The sequence below is a fragment of the Pinus tabuliformis genome, chromosome 3_2, assembly GCF_031772625.1.
Source record: "Pinus tabuliformis cultivar Carrire ecotype Pingquan chromosome 3_2, CPIR1, whole genome shotgun sequence".
Lineage (NCBI taxonomy): Eukaryota > Viridiplantae > Streptophyta > Pinopsida > Pinales > Pinaceae > Pinus > Pinus tabuliformis.
The window spans coordinates 1,222,504,216-1,222,529,634 of NC_142302.1; the positions used below are offsets into that span (position 1 = coordinate 1,222,504,216).

Here is a 25,419-nt window from a genome sequence, read left to right on the forward strand (position 1 = left end):
CCTATGTCAATCGTAATTAAATAAATCGAATCTAAAACTTATTTAATCACAAAAACAAATATTTATGAACATGTAACATCACACACATGGCCAAAAAAAGGAACAATGAAAATAATAAATGAATAACACACGTGTACAATGATTTCCCCCTTCAAATCAACTTATCATTGCAACGACCAAAGCTCACAAAGTACTTCCACACTCTGTTGTAACTTAGCAACTATATGGTAAACAAAGCACTGCAGAACAAAGAAGTATGACATGGTGAAATAGAAGTATGACTCTTCTAAACAAAGAAGGTAGCAATGATTACTGTACAACTGTAAGAAGGTAGCAATGACTATTGTACAACTGTACAGTGTTGTTGCTGCATGGATTTCCTCTCACGGTTTGCTACAACAAATCTACACTTTCTCCTCTCATATGCACTCTCCTCTTGATCTATGCGTCTCTGAAGTATTCCAATGCATTTCAACTTCTCCCATCTTTTCTTATTTATGCTTTGTGAGAAACAATTAATCTCCTCAATCCTAGCAACTAATTTCAAACATTTTAATAACCAATCACCTTAATCCTACCAACCATCTTATCTCAACAACGAGTGTACGACTAAGATTAGAACAAATCCAATTCACTAATATTCTAGATATTTTACTTATATTTCTAAGACTAGGAAAACTTGTAAAATTTGACTTTCACTTTTATTTATTTATAGTGAAATTACAAGATGATATTATTTCACTTTTATTGAGCAGTCATTAGAAGTTGTCTCGAACTACTTCTCACATGTTCACATCTAACATGTGCAAGAAGCTCCTACTCGAGCTCTATTTCTTGACAACTATGATATGACCATACACATGACATATATAGAGTTAAATTTATATGTAGGAGTAGGCCTAATAAAGGATCTACACGAGGAATGAGTGAAAATAGGTATATATATAGAGGTCCATATAGTCATTATTGAGATAGGAAAATATGGTTTGGGTACATGGATGTATTGGGGTTATTTGGAAAAGGTTCTCCCATTTTCTAAGGATTTATTGTGTAACCCATCTCTATTATTTATTTGGGAGTTGTGCAACACATACACACTTTTTTTGTATGTGGTTAACTTTGATTTATCATGCTAGTTTGAGAATTTGGTACATACTAAACATATCTAGGAAGCGCAAAAGAAAGTATAAAGCTCAACATGATAAACATAGAGTGGATAACAAGTTTCAAGTTTGCATATTTTAAAAGAAAGGCTAAAGGGGAAAATATAAAACATATATCTCTCAAGTTCGATCCACGAATTGATTGATTAAAATATTAGAAGAGGCTTTTAACATGAATATCTCCATCTATTAGCTAAACCAAGTTCTCAATGTGCATCAACTTAAGATTTATGAACTATCAATGCTTGATCCAAATGAAGGGGAAAATAAATACACGATTAGAAGAACACATACTAAATTCATCCATACATTGGAGGTAGATTGTATCCTTTAAAAAAACATGATAAATAAAAATAATAATAATGAATAAGACAAGGTATTTTGCATAGTATGAAGTTGGAGAATAAAATCACATTATTACAAGGTGAAGGTAAAAAGCTTTAACAATAAGTTGTTGTTATAAATTATTTACATCATGTGCATTCAAAATAAGAGCACCCCCACAAAAAATAGATGTCTCATAAACATAGCTTTACATAATAGGCCTAATCAAGATATAGGAAAGAGAATCCTATAGCTATTAGAAGGATTATTTGATTGATACAAATACTTTAGCTTAGCCTACTAACTTGGTTTTCTTTGCTACGACCAATGTAGATCTATTTTAACCCTATATATATCAAGTGCTAAGAGGGATCAAATCTCTTAAGTGTAAGCCTTTTTTATACTGCAAAACTTGAAGAAAAGTTTGCACCTTGAGAGTTTTGATCCCACTTGACATTTGATATATTCGGGGTTAAGATGGATCTATGCTGGTTCTGTCTAAGCATGGAAGGAATTACACATCTCATTCATTTTAAGCAACACAATAATAAAATGTTTTAATCATAATATTTTTATAATTATTTTCAATCGTTTTATATAATATATAAGTAATTATATTGAAATATTTTATTTATGGTCCACATTGTTCACATTGAGATGTTTTTTGTTATTAATATATTTTTAAATACATGTCCCCCTTACACTCAAAATACCTCTCTCTCTCTCTCTCTCTCTCTCTCTCTCTCTCTATATATATATATATATATTGCTCTATCTATTATTTATATATATAGCTGACATTTAGTATTTTACACATATATATATGTGTGGAAGGAATTACACATCTCCTTCATATTGGATAATATCAATAATATTTTAAATTAAAACTAACCAATATCTATATTTATTTGTGTTTTCTACTATAATTAACATTATTTTTTTATTCAATGAATATTTTATTTCTATTTAAAAAAAACATTTATCAATTCCAAATTAAATATATAAAAAAATTAGATATCTCTCCTACTTAATGCATAATTGATCTATGGACACCATTATAATCATGCAAGCATTTGCAATCTAGGGTTTTTGAATATTTAAATAGTCACTTTATGCTCATGCTTTTTATGGCATGATATACATAAGGATTCATAAGTCTTCATTCTTGTCCACTGAACATGTCCAAATTATAAATAGGTATCCATTAAGAAAACATGTTTTGGTGTTTGTAGTTTTTTTTTGCTAGCATAGTATCTTCGTCTTCTATGCCATCTATAAATGTTTTATGCTTTCCATCCCTTTCCATTGAACACGTTCTCTTTTAGGGTTGAATAGGTATCCACCAATAAAACCGAGCAAAGTTCCAACCAGGAATAAGCTACCCGCCTTCAAGAACCAAATCCAGTCAGAGGCTTTCTTAACACCCTTCAAGCGGATATCTAAAACATCATGCACCTGTCCGTCATGGTTCCCAATATAGGAAAGTGTCAGTGCTTCCCTAGTTGCATATAATCTTGTATAACCAAACTCGCTGCTTCGGTAAAGAGATCTAACAGGTTGTGGATAGATAGGATCTGCTGGGTGATCAGGCCTAGGTTCCCAATTTGGCTGCGTGTCTTGTCCACCCATTCCAATTACAACGTGTACGGGAAGATCAGCTTCACTGTCCATGCTTCCACATGACAAGTTTTTCAATGGACAAAATCTCTCATACTTGTGAACATGGCCCCATAAGACAAGATTGACTCCATACTTAACTAGCAGAGGCTCCAAGTGTTCAATCATTTTTTCTCGTAGGGGCCGTTCACTTAGTGCATAGTCAGTGGTATACATTGGACGGTGACCTTGAAATACTACAAATGGCGTCTTGTTTCTATCAACCTTTTTCAGGTCTTGCTCTATGAAGGTATATTGATCACTTCCTCGTAAAAAATTAGTTTCAGTGGACATATACAAGAAATGTACAACTCCGAAGTCAAATGAATAGTAGAGATTTTTAGTTGATGGGGCAGCATTTCCAGTGGGAAGAGAAGAATCACCGGGCATCTGAAACTTTAAGCTGTAAGGGACCCCACATTCACCACCTCCATCATTTCCATACATTCCGGTTGACCATTCAGGTTTCCACGGTTGTGATGGCCAGTCATAGTCATGATTCCCTATACATACATGATAAGGAACCTTGGATGCTATAGGCTCAATCTGAGTAAAGAATGCATCCCATATCCATTCATAGCCTCTGGCATAGCTCATATCACCAATATGAGAAATAAATGTAGGTTTATCCCCAAGCTTTTCAAGCTCCCGCTTTAGCCATTTGACTGTAAGCTTGCTCTCTTCCTGGCTCAAGAAAAAAGTTTTGTATGGTACATATACTCCCATGTCACCAAAGAGGAAAGCAATAGTTTCATCTGAATCTTTATCTGAAGATACAAAACTCTGAATCGAACTCCAGCCACCCTTATTGCTTCCGACCTGCCACATAAATGGTGCATATACATTCTGTTACATAAAATTCCTATGTTTGGAGCTTAACATGAGAGACTTAGGTCTGAAGCACGGCAGAAAATAAAAATAGCAACAATTAGCCGAAAACGTATTTAATGATAGACACTCACTTGATTTACAAATCCATAGCTACACCATGACTTCTGAAATATTTATTTTTATACAAGACTGAATGATTAATGAAAGCATAATCACAAGAAGTGAAAAATACTGTCCACGAAACAGAGTTTCGTAAGGTCTGTTTCTAAAACTTATGCAACATCAAATAGCCTTCTTTAGGATTTATGGCCTACTTTAGGAGTTTCCAAATCACAAGTTCAACTTCAAATTTTCATTCCAAATACAGAAAGAGAAAAAATAGAAGAAAACCAGTGCAAATAGGAGTCAAACCATTTCGTCTGGACATTTTTCTTGTATATACATAGAAAATCCAGGCCAATATATTTTCGAGAGCGAGAAGTAAAAGAATCAAGCAATCACATTGTCAGCTACACTCTGGGGGTAATGAAAAATCCAACTCCTCTTTAGTGTCGAATATTGGGTTCATCAAGAGCTAGATTTTTAGACCCTAAAAATCTTGTTGATCTGCGTTCAGTGGGGCTTTGCTACACTTGCAAAGAAACCTGGTCTAAAGGACACAAATGCAAGGTTTCCACAAAGATTCATATGATTGAGATTGTTGACAAAGAGCCTGAAACAATTGATAGTAACCCAGAGGAATCGACACCTATCCAGGAGAGCACAATGGATAAAGATGACCAGGAACGATAAAAGCGACAGTCTCCCTTGTTGCCATGTTGGAAATTACTCAATACCAGACTTTGAGGATAAAAGAAAAAGTGAAGGATAGAAATGTGGTGGGCCCAATGATTCTAATATACTTATCAAATTATAGATGCAAAGCTGAGGACATCAATGAGCATAAAAGTTGTCCGATTGAGAAATTTCCAAGTATTGGTGCCTAATGACAGTGTAATTAGTGCGGAGGGATGATGTTAAAATTGGCAACTAGGGCCAAACTCCATGTGAGTCATCTTATTTATGGCTGCTGATATTTTTCTTGGATTCCTCTCATCGAGAGGTGTAGGATTGATCTAAAGATCATCCGATTCCGACAAGTATTCATGGAGATATGAATTTATTTGTGTTACGGAACAATTCATCAAGGTCGGCCAGCAACCAAATTGCCCCCACTTGTGCTCAACGTTTTAGTATAAATAGAGGTGCCTTGAAGGTCATTTGCACACACACTTCTTGTGATCTCTTCCTCTCCACTTGTCTTGGGTTTTGGTGGGAGGAGAGATCCTAAAAGACAATGCTGCCCTAATGGAGATGATGCCCTAAAACACAGTCATGGAAGGAATGCCCTAATCCTATACGCTGTTATGGAAGGGTTCCTAATACTCTACGCTGTCATGGAGGACAGCCCTTGCCCTAATGCTACCCCATGAAGAAGCCCTAACAAGAAGGGCAGTGGTGTAGCACTCAACAAGAGCTCGTTGTAGGTGAAAGAGAACTCGGTCAAGGGAGCAGAATTTTCTGTTGTAGACGCAGCAAAGAGGCAAAGACAGCAAGGCAGTTTGGGGACTGTTTTAGGGCTCATTGAAGGATATCTGAGCTGTTGTTAGATGGCAGAAGAGCTGGCTTGAGGGCCGAGTTTCAACAGAGAATAACGCAGGTCTGTGGGGCAGTTTTATGGTGGGTTATCTATGTGTTTGTGTGGGCCGTAGGTACAGGAGGAGAGCTGTAGTAGGAAGGCTATTCGCTGTGGATGTTATCTACAGCAATCCTATATACAATCTCTTGGAGGTATGACTTTAGACAAGGACAGTATTTGGATCTGCCTGTATACCTGTGATATATATATATATATATATATATATATATGTCTGCACTCTTTCATGGTTTGATGACAGTAAAGTTTCAAAGACATTCTCTTCAGCATTCCTATGTGCTAGGCCGCAGGCCATAGCACCATAGTGTCTTAGTTTGAAGACAGCGTGATGATGAAGGCTGCAACATGATGTAATGGGGTACAGCATATATTACAGCAGTATGATGGTGTAGCATAGTGCACAGTGATGGAATAGTGCAGAGTAGTGCACAATGACAGTGGTTCAGCACAGTGATGCTTAGTGTAGTATGATGCATAGTGCAGCATGATGATGAAGAGCAGCGTGTTGGGTACATCATGATGAGGTACAGCTCAGTGATGGTGCAGCATGGTGCAGAGGGTGCAACATGGTGTGGCTCAGTGATGATGGACATGGTATGATGGTACAACATGGTGCAACACAGTGATAGGTACAACATGGTGATGGAGTCACCTTGGAGGATCAGTTGAAGCAGCATGCCTTCAACTGAGTTCAGTTAAGCTACCTCATGTGTCATCTTCTTAGAGATGATCTCTGCTCTTATTATGACAAGTCAAAATGTTGACTTCTGATGTATATGTACTATCTCTCTCTCTGTGCTGAACTTTTGAAGAACATATAAGAAGAATTGATCAAGGGTTTCCCCACATTGGGGTTTGTCCTTGGCTGGCGCCACATCTTGTGTCCTCTTGTCTTGGCTTGTCTTCTGATGTTTATGTTTATGTTCTATCTGCAATTTATTATGATGCTGATGTGATTGCTAATCTAGAATAGATATTGAGCTAAATGGAAAAATTGAAATAAATTGCTCTTTGCATAGAACATACCAAAACCTTAACATGGTATTAGAGGTGAGGCGAAGACAAAGCCCAAGAAAGAGTGAAAGAGCAATCACTGAAGACAGTTGGAAAGGATCAATGGGTTCCTCATCCCTCTTCAAATTCACCAAGGGTGAAGTCGAAGCAAAAGAGATTATCAAAGAGGCGCAGCAGAAACATCTGGTGGCCTACCTACAGGTTACTTCAATGAGAAGTCGGGATCTAAGGATGGATGGAAAGGCAGATGCTTTGCTTGCATCAAGTCTGGCCATTATGTGAAGGAGTGTCCGAGTAGAAGGGACACATCACTTGATGATGATAACAATCATTCCAAGGGTCGAAGGAATGACAGGTACAATGGCAAGGGAAAAAGGAATGCAGGTCATCTGGGAAATGACCTGGACATGTGCTGGATACCATCGTGATCTTCTGTGACAACCAGAGGGGGATTCGATTGTTGAGGAATCCCATGCTCTATGATCGCTCCCAGCATATAGACATCAGGTACCATTTTGTCAGGGATATGGTACAACAAGGAACAAGAAGGTTCCTGCGTATTGGAACTGATGTGCAGGTCGCCGATATTCAGATGAAGCCCTTGGGAAAGGTCAAGTTTGTGACTTTCCGAGAACGACTAGGAGTCGTGGAGCGACTCTCTCCTGAAGGTCCTGTATGAGATGGACATTGAGCTATGGGAGCTCCGAGGAGCTTAGGGGTATATCGTGGAGAAATGAGCAGCCATAGGGTGAGCGGTTCAGCCTTGCCCTAGTGGTCTGCTATGTAGGCAGGATGAGTGGTTCATCCTTCTCCTGCTGAGACACAAAATCATAGGGTGAGTGGTTCAACCTTCCCCTAGTGATTTGCTATGTACAGGGTGAGTGGTTCAGCCTTCCCCTAGGATACCCTATGGCAACATGTAGGCAGGCTGAGTGGTTCATCCTTCTCCTGCTGAGACATCCTACCCATGCAGTCCGGGACTCATGGGAAGTACCTCTCATCTGGCCAATGAGTAGGGAAATGAGGATAGGGACCATAGTAGTACTGATGGACGCATCGTGTATCTACCGTACTCCCTATGCTAGGATGATATTGATCTGGGATCAATGAAACTAACTTCAGGTCAGTATGAGTGGTTTGAGACACTCTCTTTTGGAACTAACTTCGGGTTAGTAAGAGTAATATAACTCACTCTCTTTTGGAACTGATTTCGGATCAGTACGAGTGATATGATACACTCTCTTTGTTTGGAACTGACTTCGGGTCAGTAGAGAATGGTATGAGACATTCTCGATCAATGTGAGTCATCATATTTATTGGCAACTAGAGCCAAACTCCATGTGAGTCATCTTATTTATGGCAGCTGATATTTTTCTTGGATTCCTCTCATCGAGAGGTGTAGGATTGATCTAAAGATCATCCGATTCCGACAAGTATTCATGGAGATATGAATTTATTTGTGTTATGGGACAATTCGTCAAGGTCGGCCAGCAACCAAATTGCCCCCACTTGTGCTCAAAGTCTTATTGTAAATAGAGGTGCCTTGAAGGTCATTTGCACACACACTTCTTGCAATCTCTTCCTCTCCACTTGTCTTGGGTTTTGGTGGGAGGAGAGATCTTAAGAGACAATGCTGCCCTAAAACACAATCATGGAGATGATGCCTAAAACGCAGTCATGGAAGGAATGCTCTAATCCTATACGTTGTTATGGAAAGGTTCATAGCACTCTACGTTGTGCTGGAGCACAGTCCTTGCCCTAACACTACCCCATGAAAAAGCCCTAACAAGAAGGGCAGTGGTGTAGCACTCAACAAGAGCTCGTTGTAGGTGAAAGAGAACTCGGTCAAGGGAGCAAAATTTTCTGTTGTAGACACAGCAAAGAGGCAAAGACAGCGAGGCAGTTTGGGCACTGTTTTAGGGCTCATTGAAGGATATTCGAGCTGTTGTTAGATGGCCGAAGCGCTGGCTTGAGGGCCGAGTTTCAACAGAGGATAACGCAGGTCTGTGGGGCAGTTTTAAGGTGGGCTATCTATGTGTTTGTGTGGGCCGTAGGTACAGGAGGAGAGCTGTAGTAGGAAGGTTATTTGTCGTGGATGTTATCTACAGCAATCCTATATACAATCTCTCGGAGGTATGACTTCAGACAAGGACAGTATTTGGATCTACCTGTATACCTGTGATATATATATATATATATATATATATATATATGTCTGCACTCTTTCATGGTTTGATGAGAGTAAAGTTTCAAAGACATTCTCTTCAGCATTGCTATGTGCTAGGCTGCAGTCCATAGCACCATAGCTAGGACTACCTTGGTGTCTTAATTTGAAGACAACATGATGATGAATGTTGCAACATGATGTAATGGGGTACAACATATATTACAACAGTATGATGGTGCAACATAGTGCACAGTGATGGAATAGTGCAGCATAGTGCACAATGACAGTGGTGCAGCACAGTGATGCTTAGTGCAGTATGATGCATGGTGCAACATGATGAATAGTGTAGCATGATGATGAATAGTTTTGACCCCCCTAAACAGCATTTTTTTGAGGTCCACAGCGAGCCCATGGTCATAAGCAAGGGCCGCAAATCCTCTAGTAGTCAGAGAGATCTTTTCAACAAGGTATTGAAGGCGCCAAACGGAGATAATATGACCAAGTTACAACCACGGGAAGTTGGCTACCCAACTAACCTCAACGAGGCCCACAAACTCTTGGTGTTCCATCTCCTAAGGTTAGAGTTTTGGTTGTTTAGGGTTTTCCCTTGTTGTTCAATAATAAATAGGCCCTTGAGCCTCATTATAACACAGTTCAAAGACATGTAGCCGCCACATCTCTGCTCAAAGATAAGCTACCAGCGCCCAAACTAGTCTTATTTCCATTCTTTTTGTAAGCATATTTCAGTATTTGATATTAATGAAATTAAGTGTCATTTCTGCTACATTTTTGTATTTATGGTTATTTTTGTAATTTGCTACATTCACGTTTAAGTTTGGATCATAGGAGACTTTCAAGTGATGGGGCCAATGTATGAAGGGGGTCATTGGGGAGAATTGATCTCAACCACACATCTTGAGATTTGGAGATTAAATCTCAACCATTGGATCCTAGGTTTAGGAATTCAATCTTTTCCAAGGAGACAAAAGAGGAAAAAAGCATTTCATTCTTCACTTCACACTTGAGAGAGAGCACGAAGAGAAGAGAGGGGAGGAAAACTTCATGAAGGAGAGAACTTGCAGCTAGAGAAGGTCTCAAATGTGAAAATTTGGATGCCAAAATTCCTACTGCAGCAACTAATTACGTTTTTCCTATTTGTTAATTATTGAACCAAATTATTTACTGTTTCCGATAGTAAACACTGAAATGAATACACTGCAGCCTTCACCATTTAAATAAAATATGAAAACAAGAAATTGAACAAGAAAGAAATACACAACACATCTACACAGTTATTTTTGGACAAATGTCCCTGGAAAACCCAATGCGGGAAAACTGTTGCAGCAACTCTGAGGGTTTTATTATTATGCAGTAGTAATTTCTTAGTACAATTCGTTGCATGGCCAACTGGCTATCCGATACAGAGAGAAACTGGACAAAACAAGTAGTGAGATGCTCTCACCCTGTCAGTGGAAGAATCCGACTCTGATCTCGCTGGAATAGAGGCTTTACGTCCCTTTTGCATCATCTTCTGCACAAAACCGCATCAACCCCATGTAGTCTCTGCGTCACCTCTGCTAGCAACTGCGATGCTCCTCCTTTGGACCCTCTGTTGACCAGAAAATTCGATTTCCAGCCTCCCAGTCTCACACCCCGGCTCTCGGCTTTTGAAACTCGATTTCCTCAGCAGGAATTCAAACTCCCTCTAGGCTATGCACTGCCATTGCGTCAGCGTTGCGTGGGCCAACGTCATCCTCTCTCTGGACATCATTTTTTCCTCTCTACCTTGTACTCTCCAGCCCAAGAAAACTCCTCCCCAGCTACTATCCCTACCCTTCACTACAAAAGATCACTTCGATTTTCTCTCCCGCAGTTGCTCTACTTCAAAAAGTCGATCTTTTGATCTCCCTTCGATGTGTGTTCTCCAAGTGCCCCTCAAGCCTCTTCTTATATCTTTTTGTTGAACAACCAACGACCCATATTAACTTCTAATCAATGGCTTAGATCATTTTGGCTTGATCCTCGTCTTCTTTTAGAAGTTACACCCACAGTTTAGATTAATACCCATTAATTATTTTAACTTCCTAAGTTTAGACTTAGGGTCCTATTAAAAATAATTAATTATTTTAATAACATTGTCTCTGGGTGGAATTTCCCAAAACGATTTCTGGGTATTGGAGAATGCATGTGTCTAAGCCTCCCTGCAAATTTTGAGACTTAGAGCACATCTGATGTTACCAGAAATCAACATCAAATTCCAAGGAGAAGGAGGCAGCCACAACAACAAGAAAATCGAGGAGAATGACAACAGGCACAAAATTTGAGGCAAGGAGGCACGAATTTCTAGGAGCTGCTGCATGAAATTCGAGGAGCAGGACAAGCCCGAATTTTGAGGAGAATGTTGCCACTATCAAGCACGAATTTCGGGACAACATACTCAAGTAGCGCAAAAATCAAGGAGGGATTTTGTTGTTGTTTGGCACAAATTTTGAGGCAGAAAAGTCACCTTTAGGCACATAATTCGAGGCTGAGTTTGCACCGATTTTGAGGCTGAGTTTGGGCACGAATTCCAAGGAGCTAAGCTGTAAAAAAATGCAGAAATTCTGGGCACTATATTTGCTGAAAATCTGAATTGTTCAATGGGCACAAATTTCCAAAAAATGCAACTAATGCTAAAGCAAAAAAGGGAGATAAGTACAGTGATTTTTTTTTACTATTTTATAATTTCTCAAACAATAAAATCCTCCTTTGAAGACTAGTTTTCCCCAAGATGTTGTGGGGTTTTTCCGGGGTCAGCTTGACGAAAAATAGGTGTCTCATATGTGTGAATGCTTTCCCAATTTTTTATATTAATTACCAAGTGATAGGAAAGTGAAAATTAGTAACACTCTTTTAATGTTTGCAATGAATGCATACTCAAATTTATATCAGCATGACAAAACACGTGGATTGGCCCTGTTACCACTCTAACTAGCAGGGGACCTAAAGGGGACCCCTAAAAGGAAAATACTAGACCAAGGAAACAAATGGAGACTTAGTCTGTTGTCACCTCAACAAAGGCTCCCTTCTATTTACGGACTTTCACTGATGGGAGGAGGCCCGGTATATTATGGAGTCACTGATGAAGTAATAAGTCAATGAGATGATGGGGGTGACCCTAATAATCCCTTTCCTGGAAGAGTTAGAAAGATAAGGCTTGCTTGCTTTCTAAGCAAGGTACAATGTCTTCTAGGGAAAGGAAGGGAGGATTTAAGGATTAAGTTTATGAGATGTGACTTATGAAGAGACTTCCCAATCCCTAAAATCCTTATTGTGATTGGTATCCTAGATGGTTCTTAAAGAATTGCCTTTTCAAAGGAGCAGGACCACACAGACCAAGTGGACCCGGTCTAGGAGAGGAGGAATGAGTATGGCGACCAATGACGTTCTTACCCTAGACAAGGTGGGGAAAGGATTAAAAAATGTATTTTCACTTGAAAGTGTTGTTTTGACCCTATGAGGTATTAGCCTTGGGAATGGCAGTGCAAGTTTTGATCCTACAGCTAGGGCTTGGATTTTCTCCTGACTCCACCGTCAAAATGGCTTCAAAATTCGTGAAGTGCTAGAGGAAAAGCCAGCGCAGGAGACCCTAGGAGATCAAATTTTTTTGATGGCTAGCATGTCAGGAAATTGATGCCCTACGTACCCCAATTTGGCTAGACCTGGAAGGAGGTGAAAGAATATGGTTTTTAGTGACCACCCTTGGTAGATCAATGCCTTAATCTTTGGGAGAATGGAGTCTATGATGAGTATGAGTAGGATTTCTTGGTTCCCAGTTAAGGAGGCCTCAAGATCACTTTACTAGCCTTCTAGGTCAAGTAGAAGCAACCTTTCAACTTTTATACTTCGATGTGCAAATGGAATGGCTTATCAAAGTCAAATTATTTGATAGAATTACCCCTAGGGAATTTCGCTCATATTACATGGCCCATACATTGAGAGATGTATAATAGTGACAAATTCCAAAATTTTAAGTAGTAAATGCATGCAGCAATTAGCCCTAGAACGGTGAAAATCCCTATCCAACGTATGTGACGAGTAAATAAGAATAACATTAAAAGGCATGTACTTACATATAACAGAGTATATCCAACCATTCACATTTGACAATAAAGAAGCTCCAAGAGAAGATAGACCAATATCCACACATCAAAACTCATCCATAAATCTCCAATCCCTCCTCTTGAAAAAGTGCAAAAATCGCAAGAGAGATAAGAGATCCAAACAAAAGTGATGATGAGCAAATTAGCTCATCTCACTTGTATTTATACACAACTAAAGAGTTTGAATTAGCTTCCTTGGCCTACATAAGCCCCAAAAATAAAATAATGTTCTAATATTACAACTTTTAGTGACAAGCCCACCAAACTAGCTCATAAATGAAAAAGTAAGCCTCTCAAGAAATCAAATAATAATCTATGCACGTCGTAGGGCCCTGTAAGAGGCCTAATGAGGTCCATGGGTGCCACAATGAAGAATAGGACCCTCAAAAGCAGTGTACAAGGGGTTGGACCCTTGTAATAACCTGTGGTGCTCCAAATTACATGTGGGGGCACACAAGTGTCCTCATGGGTCTCCAAACAAATTGAAGATGCCTGTAGATCACATGCAAGGGCTAGGATGATGGTGTAGGTGATGCCACATCATCGTGGAGTAGGGCCAACTGTGCATGATGGATCAGGTGCATCCTCCTCATCCAATAAGTGAACCACGAGCAATCTTTGAATGGCTGTGGGGATCCATGGAGTGCAATCTATTGTTGTGGAGGCCCATGGCTCTCAATGCTCACCCTGCATGTGCCAATGTAGCCCTCTGGAGGATTAGGACCCCGTATAGGAAAACCAAACTCAAGATAGAAACCATCTGCAATCCTGCATAAGATCCAATGCATCCCCTAACTTTCCAGTACAACATGTCATTAGGGAAATCGAGTAAATGAGCTTACCTAATCATGGACCACAAGTGGGGACTTCATAATGGCTTCCCCTTCCATAATGGGCTTCGGGATGTGCCAATGTCTCCTAAACTCCAAATGGGGTTAACCAATAATCCTATTAGGTGGTTTCTAAGGGAATAATATAGTCAGGGTACATCCTTCAAGAGGTGGTGACATGTGACAAATAAGTGAATGAAGTAGGGAATGAGAAGGGGCAGCCCTGGGTCAGATGTTGGGGTACAAGGGTATCTAATAGGAGGGAAACCCACACTTGGGTTTATAATGTGTAGGAGGGAGCAATCGTGGTACATGAGGTGCCCCGACCTTGATTTTTCCACCGTTATTTATATGCCTTTTGCCTTTTTATGATTTTCTTTGATTAACTGCTCGAGGCTTAAGGGGTTAGAGCATGATGTATAAGATATAACAGTGAATTCCCCCTTTTAAGGTGGGGCGGTTCATCGCCCACTTGGGATTGGGACAATCGTGGGTTCCTATATGATGAAGAAGGCTCATAGAACCTGTAGGAACCAGGGTGATGGCCATGATGATGGGGCAGAGCTCATATATTGGCTTTTACCCACGTGCTAAATGTATTTGTCTCTACCATCTTTTGCATCTGTGGTACATTTTCCTGTTGGATGTGGCCATATATGCTTTTATCATTTTTTTCAATTGATCAACCTTCGGGCTTCATTCCAAGCCATGACCCACGCTGTGGGCAAGGGGAAGGGGCAAGCTAACCCTATGTGGACCCAACGGAAGAATGTGGACCCAGGCGGGAAAAATGATGAATGGGGTAATAATGGATGGAAAGAAGATGATACAAGCAAATAAGGGAGCGGGACCACGCAACTAATATCGGGGTTCCCCATGAAATACCATCCCTAGAACCAAATGGTCAGTAAAAGAGATCCCACAGGACTAGAATCCAAGGTTAATTCCTAAAAGGGGTATAGGGGACAAAAGCACCGACCTAGACCATTCTTTCCATCGAATCCCCCCATTAATCCATGCCCAGAAGTGTCCATGATAAGCAAACTACAATACTCAATTTCCAGATGACAAGGCATACCTTTAGATTCGGGAGGCGCATCTTCAAACATACGTTCATGGCAGATGGGTGAGGACCACATGGTTGGCTCAGGTTGCAGAGAAAATGGCACAATGAACTAGCTGGTGGTTGCAAGGGTCTGCTGACTGCTGGTTGATGACCATCTTGGAGAAAAAACTTCTCCTAGGGATATTACCCACAAAATGGTGGGTAACATCTGGCTCCAACTAGGATGTGATCTCTCGAAGAAGTGGGCGAAGCTACTTGAACGGAAGGTCACGAGAACTCCAACAATCTCTTGGTTACCGTAGACCTGTCACCTGTACACATAATAGATGGAAAAAAACACGGGGCAGCATGCTTTCGCGGCGTCTCATGATTGCACACGCTATATGTTAGGCCATAAAATCAACAGAAAATAAATTATGCAACTATGCATCTATCTACCATGAGAAATATCATATGACATTAGTTCTAATGAGAAAATGAGCATGCAATACATCCTATCCTACCATGCATGTAGTAGGGTTAATACTAAGAGTAATCTTAAAGCCAGTGCAACCAACATATCATCAAGTTAATATAGATATGTTTGCCTATATGATTACTCATGTAGTAGATCCCAAAGCGAATGCAAACTGAAACACATGGAGGATGTTGTGGGTGGGAGGTGGGAAAATATGATTCCCAAACATGGATGATTATGTGAAAAGAGGTAAGAAAAGGATGTAATCTAGTCCATGAGATCTTCTCTTGCATTTGATGAATGGCAACCTCTGGCATATCACTTCCACCATTTTGCTTATTATTTACGTCGTGGCTTATGGCCTTCATTGGGTTATGATTAGTAGGAAAGGGAGGCTGACGAGATGGAGAAACACAAGTAGGTTTCACATGATGATTACACTAGAGAGGGGAGACTATGGAGTGATCAAAACCCTGAAGGTGTCCAAGGAGGAAAAGTATGATAAATGAAGGGCTTTTCCTTGACACCATACTTGGGAGGGGGAAGGGGCTCACAATTACTTGAGATCATATGACCAAGGGTGAGGGAATCACTTGATGAAGACCCAAGATGAGGACCAAGGGAGAAATAAGCATTGTATTCAACGGGTTTTGCTTTCCCAAAATCATAATCTAAAGGCTCATGTGATTTAAACATAGAATCATACTCATGAGAAGTGGGAGCCTTATCAATTTCCTTAGTATCAAAGATTGGATCTCTCCTAAAAGGAAAATTGATCACTGCCCCTCTTTATGCAAAGGCAAATGAAGATTCTCCTTCCCAAGGGTATCAATGGGTATGTCATCATAAATAGTGCCTGAGGGGAAGGAAGACCAATCTCATCCTCACCCTCCTTGTCGGTGTCATAAATGGGAGCACAATCAAATTGAGGACCAACAATTTCCCATTTCTCCTTTTCAATGTGGAAATAATCTTCAATGTCATCTTCCAAGGGGCTAATGGGATCATCTTTCTCAGGGTTTTCAAAATAGGATTCATCAGGAGTAATATCCTTGAGAAAGGTAAGGTTGGTCTCAATTTCACTTTCCATAAACTCATCCTTCCCAGCACATGTGTCCTCAAAATCATCATTTTCATCATGTGGACCCAAGGAGGACTCGTCTTCTTGCTCATTACCTAGATTCTTAATGTCTTGATGATGGTTGATGAAGGCTTCCTCTTGGATGCTTAATGCAGGGTGTACTTGAAAATGTCTAAGAAAGCCATCAATGAACTCTTTAATAGATGAGATACTCCTAGGTTCATGATGATGTAGCCATGAGTTATGACCATCGAGAGATCCCATGAACAACAACATAAAGACATCTTGGTGAACAACCTTCTCTCTTGAAGCATGTGCGTTAAATCTTTCTACATGGTCAATTGCGGAAAATGGATCACCATCAAACACGGGCACCCCACGTACCATCCTTCCCGCGACATGATTAGGATGTCCAGGGATGCTAGCAATGTCCAAAGCGGGAAATTTATGAAAGAATGACAACCTATTTGAGGTATACATGAAACATATGTAGGAGTCGCCAGGGTGAAATTAAAGATGCCTAGAAAAATGCTTGCTTCACCCTACAAGCATCGACCTTAAAGTTCAATGAAGAACTAGGGCTTCGTTCTTCCAATGGAGTTGCCAAGAATGATATGTCAATATGTCATATGGGGAACAAAACACACATTTCGTGTCCCCGGCAACGACACCAAAATGTTACCACTCAAACTAGCAGGGGACCTAAAGGGGATCCCTAAAAGGAAAATGCTAGACTAAGGGCAACAAATGGAGACTTAGCCCATTGTCACCTCAGCTAAGGCTCCCTTCTATTTACAGACTTTCACCGATGGGAGGAGACCTGGTATATTATGGAGTCACCGATGAAGGATAAGTCAATGAGATGATGGGGGTGACCCTAATAATCCCTTTCCTGGAAGAGTTAGAAAGATAAGGCTTGCTTGCTTTCTAAGCAAGGTACAATGTCTTCTAGGGAAAGGAAGGGAGGATTTAAGGGTTAGGTTTATGAGATGTGACTATGAAGGAACTTCCCAATCCCTAAAATCCTTATTGCGATTGGTATCCCAGATGGTTCTTAAATAATTGTTTTTTCAAAGGAGCAGGACCACACGAGATTAAGTGGACCCAGTCTAGGATAAAAGGAATGAGTATGGTGACCAATGATGTTCTTACCCTAGACAAGGTGGGAGGATCAAAGAAAGAATTTTAACTTGAAAGTGTTGTTTTGACCCTATGAGGTACTAGCCTTGGGGATGGCACGACAAGTTTTGATCCTGGAGCTAGGGCTTGGCTTTTCCCCTGACTTCACTGTCAAAATGGCATCAAAATTGGAGGAGAGCTAGAGGAAAGGCCAACGTAAGAGACCCTAGGAAATCGAATTTTCTTTATGGCTAGCTTGTTGGGAAATTGATGCCCTAGGTACCCCAACTTGGCTAGACTTGGAAGGAGATGAAAAAATATGGCTTTTAGTGACCAACCTTGGTATATCAGTCCCTTAATATTTGGGAGAATGGAGTCTATGATGAGTATGAGTAGGATTTCTTGGTTCCCAATCAAGGAGGCCTAAAGATCACTTTACTAGTCTTCTAGGTCAAGTAGAAGCAACCTTGCTGGGTTTATACTTCGATTGCAAAAGGAATGGCTTATCAAGGTCAAATTATTTGATAGAATTACACCTAGGAAATTTCACTCATATTACATGGCCCATACATTGAGAGATGCTATAATAGAGATAAACTCAACAATTTTAAGCAACAAATGCATGCAGCAATTAGCCCTAGAACAACGAAAATCCCAGTCCAATGTATATGACAAAAGTAAACAAAAATAACATTAAAAGGCATGTACTTACATGTAACAAAGTATATCCAACCATTCACATTTGACAATAAAGAAGCTCCAAAAGAAGATAGACCAATATCCACACATCGAAACTCATCCATAAAGCTCCAATTCATCCTCTAAAAAAAGTGTGAAAATCTCAAGAGAGATAAGAGATCCAAACCAAAGTGATGATGAGCAAATGAACTCATCTCACTTGTATTTATACACAACTTAGCAGTTCGAATTAGACTCCTTGGCCTACATAAGCCACAAAAATAAAATAATGTTCTAATAATACAATTTTTGGTGACAAGCCCACCAAACTAGCTCATAAATGAAAAAGTAAGCTTCTCAAGAGGTCAAATAATAATCTATGCATGTTGCAAGGCCCTCTAAGAGGCCTAATGAGGTCCATGTGTGCCACAATGGAAAATAAGACCCTCAAAAGCAGTGGACAAGGGGTTGGCCCCTTGTAATAACCTGTGGTGCTCCAAATGACATGTGGGGGCACACAAGTGTCCTCGTGGGTCACCAAACAAATCGAAGATGCTTATAGATTGCCTACAAGGGCTGAGATGATGGTGTAGGTGATGCCACATCATCGTGCAAGTCCTAGATCATCTTCCAAGTGTATGGTGTAGATTTGGGGCCAACTGGGCATGATGGATCAGGTGCATCCTCCTCATCTAATAAGTGAACCACGAGCAATCTCTAAATGGCTGTGGGGATCCATGGAGTGCAATCTGCTGCTGTGGAGGCACATGGCTCTCAACACTCACCCTACATGTGCCAATGTATCCCTCAAGAGGATTAGGACCCCATATAGGGAGACCAAACCCAAGATGGAAACCATTTGCAATCCTACATAAGATCCAATGTGTCCCCTAGCCTTCCAGTACAATAAGTCATTACAGAAATTGAGTAAATGAGCTTACCTAATCATGGACCACAGATGGGGACTTCATAATGGCCCGCCCTTCCATAATGGGCTTCAGAATGTGCCAATGCCCCCTAAACTCCAAACTATGTCACAGGGTTCACCGAACTTGAAGGTTCAGGTTCGAAATTCGGCGAACCTGAAAACAAATTTGAAATTCGTTCAGGTTCGCCGAACCTGAAATTCGAACCTGAACGGCGAACCTGAACGAATTCGAACCTAATCGAACCTGAAAAATCGAACCTGAACGTACTTTAATGCGAATTTCAACGATTTTTTTTGAGGTTCGATGGTTTTTTTTTGCGGTTTTATTTGCCTAGAATATAAATGAACTGTAAAATATAAATACCTTGAAATCTGGTTCTCACAACATCGAGGGGGTGGAGAGCAGTAACAGTGGTGAATCAACAACTGCCCTTGCCGTTGCATTCTCCCAGTGCCATTGCATCCTTCTTCCTCTTTCCTGCTCGTCTATTTGGCAAGCAACCCATTCGAAACGAACATTAATGTTCTGGTGTTAATAAGGAGACAAGAAAATTCGGGTAGGTTATAATATTCAAACGTCCGAAAGTATCCATACTGGCATCATATATTAAATTCAAAGTAACTCTCTGTTATAGGACTATTCCCAATATTATAGGTGGTTTTTTTAATGTATAAATTTTACATGGGTTTTACTAAAGAAAAAAAAAATCACATGGTTTAAAATGCAAATAAACAATATTTAATTATTGTCTAAATTTTATTTATATGTTTTTATCAAAATTGGTAAATGATATAATTTAAAAAGATGTGAGGATAGAATAGCAGTTGTATAATTTTTTTTTTAAATAATAATAATCTTGTGTTATATTTGTATGTTAAATATGTATTATTGTAAAATGTGTAATAATTTTTAAATATTGTTGGGTTTTATATTTGTTGATGATTTTTCATTCCTTTGGGTGCTATATATTGTTGATGTCGTATAAGTGTGAATGTTAGTGTTTTGGTATGCATAAGACATTAATGTGGGTTACAAAATGTTAAGGTGAGTTTGTATATGGCATTGGTGTGTGCATATACAAGGTGTTGAAATGTGTGTGTGCGCAATGAGATTTGGCATGCACATCTAGGATTCAATGCATCAAATATTGTAGAACTATCGTAGGTGTTTGTCAATAGTGCTACATTTTGGACCCAAGTCTCTAGCTCATGCACACAGTTGGAGGGTATTGTAATGGTCAAGATGGAAGAGATTGACATGGAGAATGGTCACTTCTTGGTGTGCACAAGGCTATACATCAAAAACTAGTCACTACACTAGCAGTAAGAGTAGTCATTGGGATATTTGAAGGTAGTGGTCAAAGATGTGAGTTAAGTATAGCACTACTTGAGTCATTAAACTAGGAGTTAAGGTAGTATCAAACATGCGAGTCAAGTATACACTACTTGTGCGCACATAGGTAGACCAAATCCCACCTCCATGTTCTTCTCGAAGCTTATCAAAATTTCAAGGATTATTCCATGACCAATTGGAAAAATCTTTATGCTTGTATTGGAAAAGTTTAAAGTCCATATCTAAACCAAGTGTATATTCATCTGTTTACATTTAACTAGATGTTAGAATGATTACATTATTCATGTATGTTTACTAATAAGAATTTGTATTCATGTGTTTATGGATCGATTTTGAATTTTCTATTACTTTGTCATATATATATATATATATATATATATATATATATATATATATATTGTAAAATATGTATAGTCGAACCTAATGCCGACCTCATTCGAACCTGATCGGAAAATTTGAATTCGAATCGAACTTAATCGTTGTCGAACTCGAATTCAAACTTGAACCGTGTGACATAGACTCCAAATGGGTTTAACCAATAATCCTATTAGGTGGTTTCTACTTCTAAAGGGGATAATATAGTCAAGGTACATCTTTCAAGAGGTGGTGGCATGTGATAGATAGGTGAATGAAGTAGGGAATGAAAAGGGGCAGTCCTGGGTCACATGCTGGGGTACAAGGGTAGTTAATAAGAGGGAAGCCCACACTTGGGTTTATAATGTGTAGGAGGTTTATAATGTGTAGGTTTAGAGCATGATGTATAAGATATAGCAGTGAAATCCCCCTTTTAAGGTGGGGCGGTTCATCAGACAATCATGGGTTCCTATATGATGAAGAAGGCTCGTAGAACCTGTAGGAACCAAGGTGATGGCCATGATGATGGGGTAGAGCTCATGTATTGGCTTTTGCCCACGTGCTAAATGTATTTGCCCCGACCATCTTTTGCATTGTGTGGTACATTTTCCTATTAAATGTGGCCATATATGCTTTTATCATTTTTTTTAGCTGCATCAACCTCCGAGCTTCATTCCAGGCCATGAACCAAGGTGTGGGCAAGGGCAAGGGGAAGGGGCAAGTTAACCCTATGTAGACCTAATGGACGAATGTGGACCCAGGCGGGAAAAATGATGAATGGGGTAATAATGGATGGAAAGAGGGTGATATAAGCAGATAAGGGAGCGGGACCACGCAACCAATATCGGGGTTTCCTGTGAAATACCATCCCTGGAACCAAATGGTCAGTAAAAGAGTTCCCACGTGACTAGAATTCAAGGTTAATTCCTAAAAGGGGTCTAGGAGACAAAAGCACCAACCTAGCCCACTCTTTCCGCTGAATCCCCCAATCCATGACCAGAAGTGTCCATGATAAGCAAACTACAATACTCAATTTCCAAATGACAAGGCATATGTTAAATTATAGTATGTTCTATGCTTAGAGCAGTTTACTTATTTTCTTTAATATTATCCACGGATTAGCAATCACATGTGCATAAAATAAAGTGCAGATAGAACATTAAACGATCAACAGAAAACAAGCCAAGACAAGAGACACAAGATGTGGCGGCTAGCCAGGGACAAACCCCAATATGGGGAAACCCTATGATCAAATCTTCTTTTATCTTCAACAGTTCAGCAGAGAGAAATAGTACAAAATCTGATTTTTGAAATTTTATATCAGCAGCAGCGAACCCTAGATTAGCAAAGTCAAACTTAGTCAAATGAGTGAAAATTGACCTCCAATATGCTTAGTCAATTTCCAGTCAACTTGCCCTTGAACAGCCTGAAGAAGCAACCCTAGAACAGCCCCAAAAGTTCAGTCAAAGTGCAGATTTCTGAAGTTGACTGCAGCGCTAAACTAGGGCAGTCAATACCGGTCAAATCTGAGGTCAGATCAGCTCGATTTTTGTGCCAAAAATTGCAGCCTGCCTAGGAGAGGCAACCACACCTAATCCACACTCCTTAGAGGGTCAACGCTGGTCAAAGATGCTTGCTGTCATGTTTTTGCGTCCTTTTTGCCCTAGGATGACTTCCTTTTCATCCACACATGTGAGAGAGAGAGAGAGACTCTTTCTGCACAGGAGGGAGAGAGAGATGTGTGTGACAGTGTAATGTCCAAATGAGGAAAAGAGCTCCTTGTATTTATATGCAAAACGTTGAGGTTGAATAGACATGACTATTGGGCTTCTGAGCCTACATAAGTCGCTGGTCAACTTTGATAATTTTTCCATAATCAAAATAAATTCATATCTCCATAAATACTTATCGGAATTGGATGATCTTTTTATCAATCGTACACCTCTCGATGAGAGAAATCTAGGAAAAATATCAGTAATCACAAATAAGGTGATCCACATGGAGTTTGGCCCTAGTTGCCAATTTTAACACTCCCTCTCAACTAGGGAGAAGTCCATCAGCAATCCATCTAATTGTTGCTACTATTCATCCATCAAATGCACAGACCTGTATAGCTTGTCCCCTGCTCTGCCCTGTTTTGCGTTGCTCTGTTCTTCTTTGCTCTGCTCAGCTCTTGCTCAAACTATGAAGAAGAAGAAATGACCGAGGATGTGTCATACCATCCTCCACTGACCCAAAGTCAGTCTTAGAGTGTGCACCACTCTCACTGATCCCAGATCAATGGAGGTCTTGGGACTGATGACCAGGTCGTCGATATTCTTACGAAGCCCCTGGGGAAGGTCAAATTCTTAACCTTCCATGAACGACTTGGAGTCAAGGAGAGATATGAGATGGATGTTGAGCTTTGGGAGCTCCGGGGGGCTTGGGGTACTTCTTGGAGGGATGAGCGACCATAGGGTGAGTGGTTTACCTTCCCCTATTGGTGTGCGATGTACAGGGTGAGTGGTTCACCTTCCCCTGTGATACCCCATGGTGGCATATGCATAGCCTGAGTGGTTCACCTTCTCCTATGGCATATGAGCAAGATGAGCGGTTCACCTACTCCTGCGAGCACATCCTACCCATGCAGTCCAGGACTCATGAGAAGTACCTCTCATCTGGCCAATGAGTAGGGATAGGGACCATACCAATGGATGCATCGTGTACTATTGTACTCCCTATGCTAGGATGTTGATATTGATCTGGGATCAATGAAAACTGACTTCGGGTCGGTTAAGAGTTGTATGACACACTCTCTATTATTGGAGACTGACTTCGGGTCAATGGAGAATGGTATGATACATTCTCGATCATTTCTTCTTTCTTCATAGTTCAGCAGAGCAGAGACAGTGATGGTACAAATTGTCAGACAATTTGGCAGGTGAAGTTCTCCCTAGTTGAGAGGGAGTCTTAATTTTGGCAACTAGGGAAAACTTCACATTGGACAGCTCATATGAGGCAGCTCATATTTTTTTCGGATTCCTCTCTCCGAGAGGTGTAGGATTGATCTAAAGATCATCCCATTCTGACATGTACAAATGGAATTATGAATTTATTTTGATTATGGACAAATTGTCAAAGTCGGCCAACAATCTCATGTAGGCTCAAAAGCCCAATAGTCACATGTATTCATCCTCAACGTTTGCCTATAAATACATGATGCCTCCTCCTCATTTTGGACACTCCACTCACTCACATCTTCTCTCTCCTTCATTGATTGGGTACGAAAATCAAAAGCTGCTCTCCACAGGTGCGAAGGGAAGGAAGGGTTTTTTTATTCCAGTGGTTGACTAGATTTGGCCGAAAAATGTAGAATCTGTTTTGACTTGAGTAGACCAATCGTTGACCTGTTTTGGTGTTGTTTGGGTGGAGGATTTCCTTTCTAGCAGGCCGCAGTTCTAGGCACAAGAACCGAGGCCATCTGACCTCCTATTTGACCAGCTTTGACTATACTAGGGCTAGTTGCAGCATTGACTTTTGTTGACCAATTTTGACTGGACTTTTTCGCACTGTTTTTCGGTTAATTAGACTTACTATTGGAGGTTGAAGTTGACTGGGTTTGACCGAGCTGAATTGAGGAAGAAATTTGCCCTGTTGACTAGCGTTGACTTTCTGGTTAGGTCTTTCTGTTTCTGTTGTTTGACTGATCAGAGTCTCACTGTAATTGGACACATGAATATTATACATTGTACTCTCTCTCTGTGCTAAACTTTTGAAGAATTATAAGAAGAATTGATCAAGGGTTTCACCACATTGGGTTTATCTCTGGCTGGTGCCATATCTTGTGTCCTCTTGTCTTGGCTAGTCTTCTACTATTATTGTTTATGTTCTATCTGCATTTTACTATCATGTTGATATGATTTCTAAACTGGATATTGATATTGGGCTAATAAAGAAATTGAAGTAAAACTGCTCTAAGCATAGAACATACCATTGTTATCCTAAAATTAACAATATGCCTACCACTATTTGAAGTTGGTTGCTTATTTTGATCTATTGAGATCTAGCCTTTATTCTAAAGGAGCCATCAATTCCCAGTGCTTTGGGCTAATGATAGATTCAATCTATGGAAATCCACGTCATGATTTTCATTGACAAAATCATTCTTTTAACTAAAGGTGGACTGAAGTTTAGATGCATGAAATTGTAGAAGTTCTTTCTAAATTGTTATCTCTATAGCTAATTTTTTTCTTTGAAATGATACACGTTTTCACAACATGGTTGACATATGTTTATGGTGTGGAGTATCCTCAATAATTGCATTCTTCAACAACTTGAGTTCCATTCCCATTTTGTTTCCTACTCCATTTCCTTCATAGCCATTGATATATAGGGCATATTGGCATGATAGGTGAAGATTACTATTACTGCAATATTTTCTTCTTATCTAGATCTCAGCTCAAAGCAATATTTGAAAAACACACGCTCTTCTCCCCATCGCAGTGTAGTATTGACTAGCAAATAGAACTAGCAAGAATGGTTCAAAAAGATCAGGCACACCCTCATCTTGATCTGAGTTT

General features: G+C 39.9%; 1 protein-coding gene across 1 annotated transcript in view; it reads right to left on the minus strand.

Annotated features, from left to right (window-relative positions):
• Nucleotides 1–2,542: 2,542 nt before the first annotated feature.
• The window catches only part of LOC149185140 (putative inactive purple acid phosphatase 9), a 121,081-nt gene continuing 98,204 nt past the window's right edge, over nt 2,543–25,419 (minus strand). Inside the window, exon 2 of the mRNA XM_089417778.1 lies at nt 2,543–3,962. Within this exon, the coding sequence (XP_089273904.1) occupies nt 2,760–3,962 (1,203 nt within the window). The 3' untranslated portion in view covers nt 2,543–2,759. The remainder of the gene's footprint in view (nt 3,963–25,419) is intronic.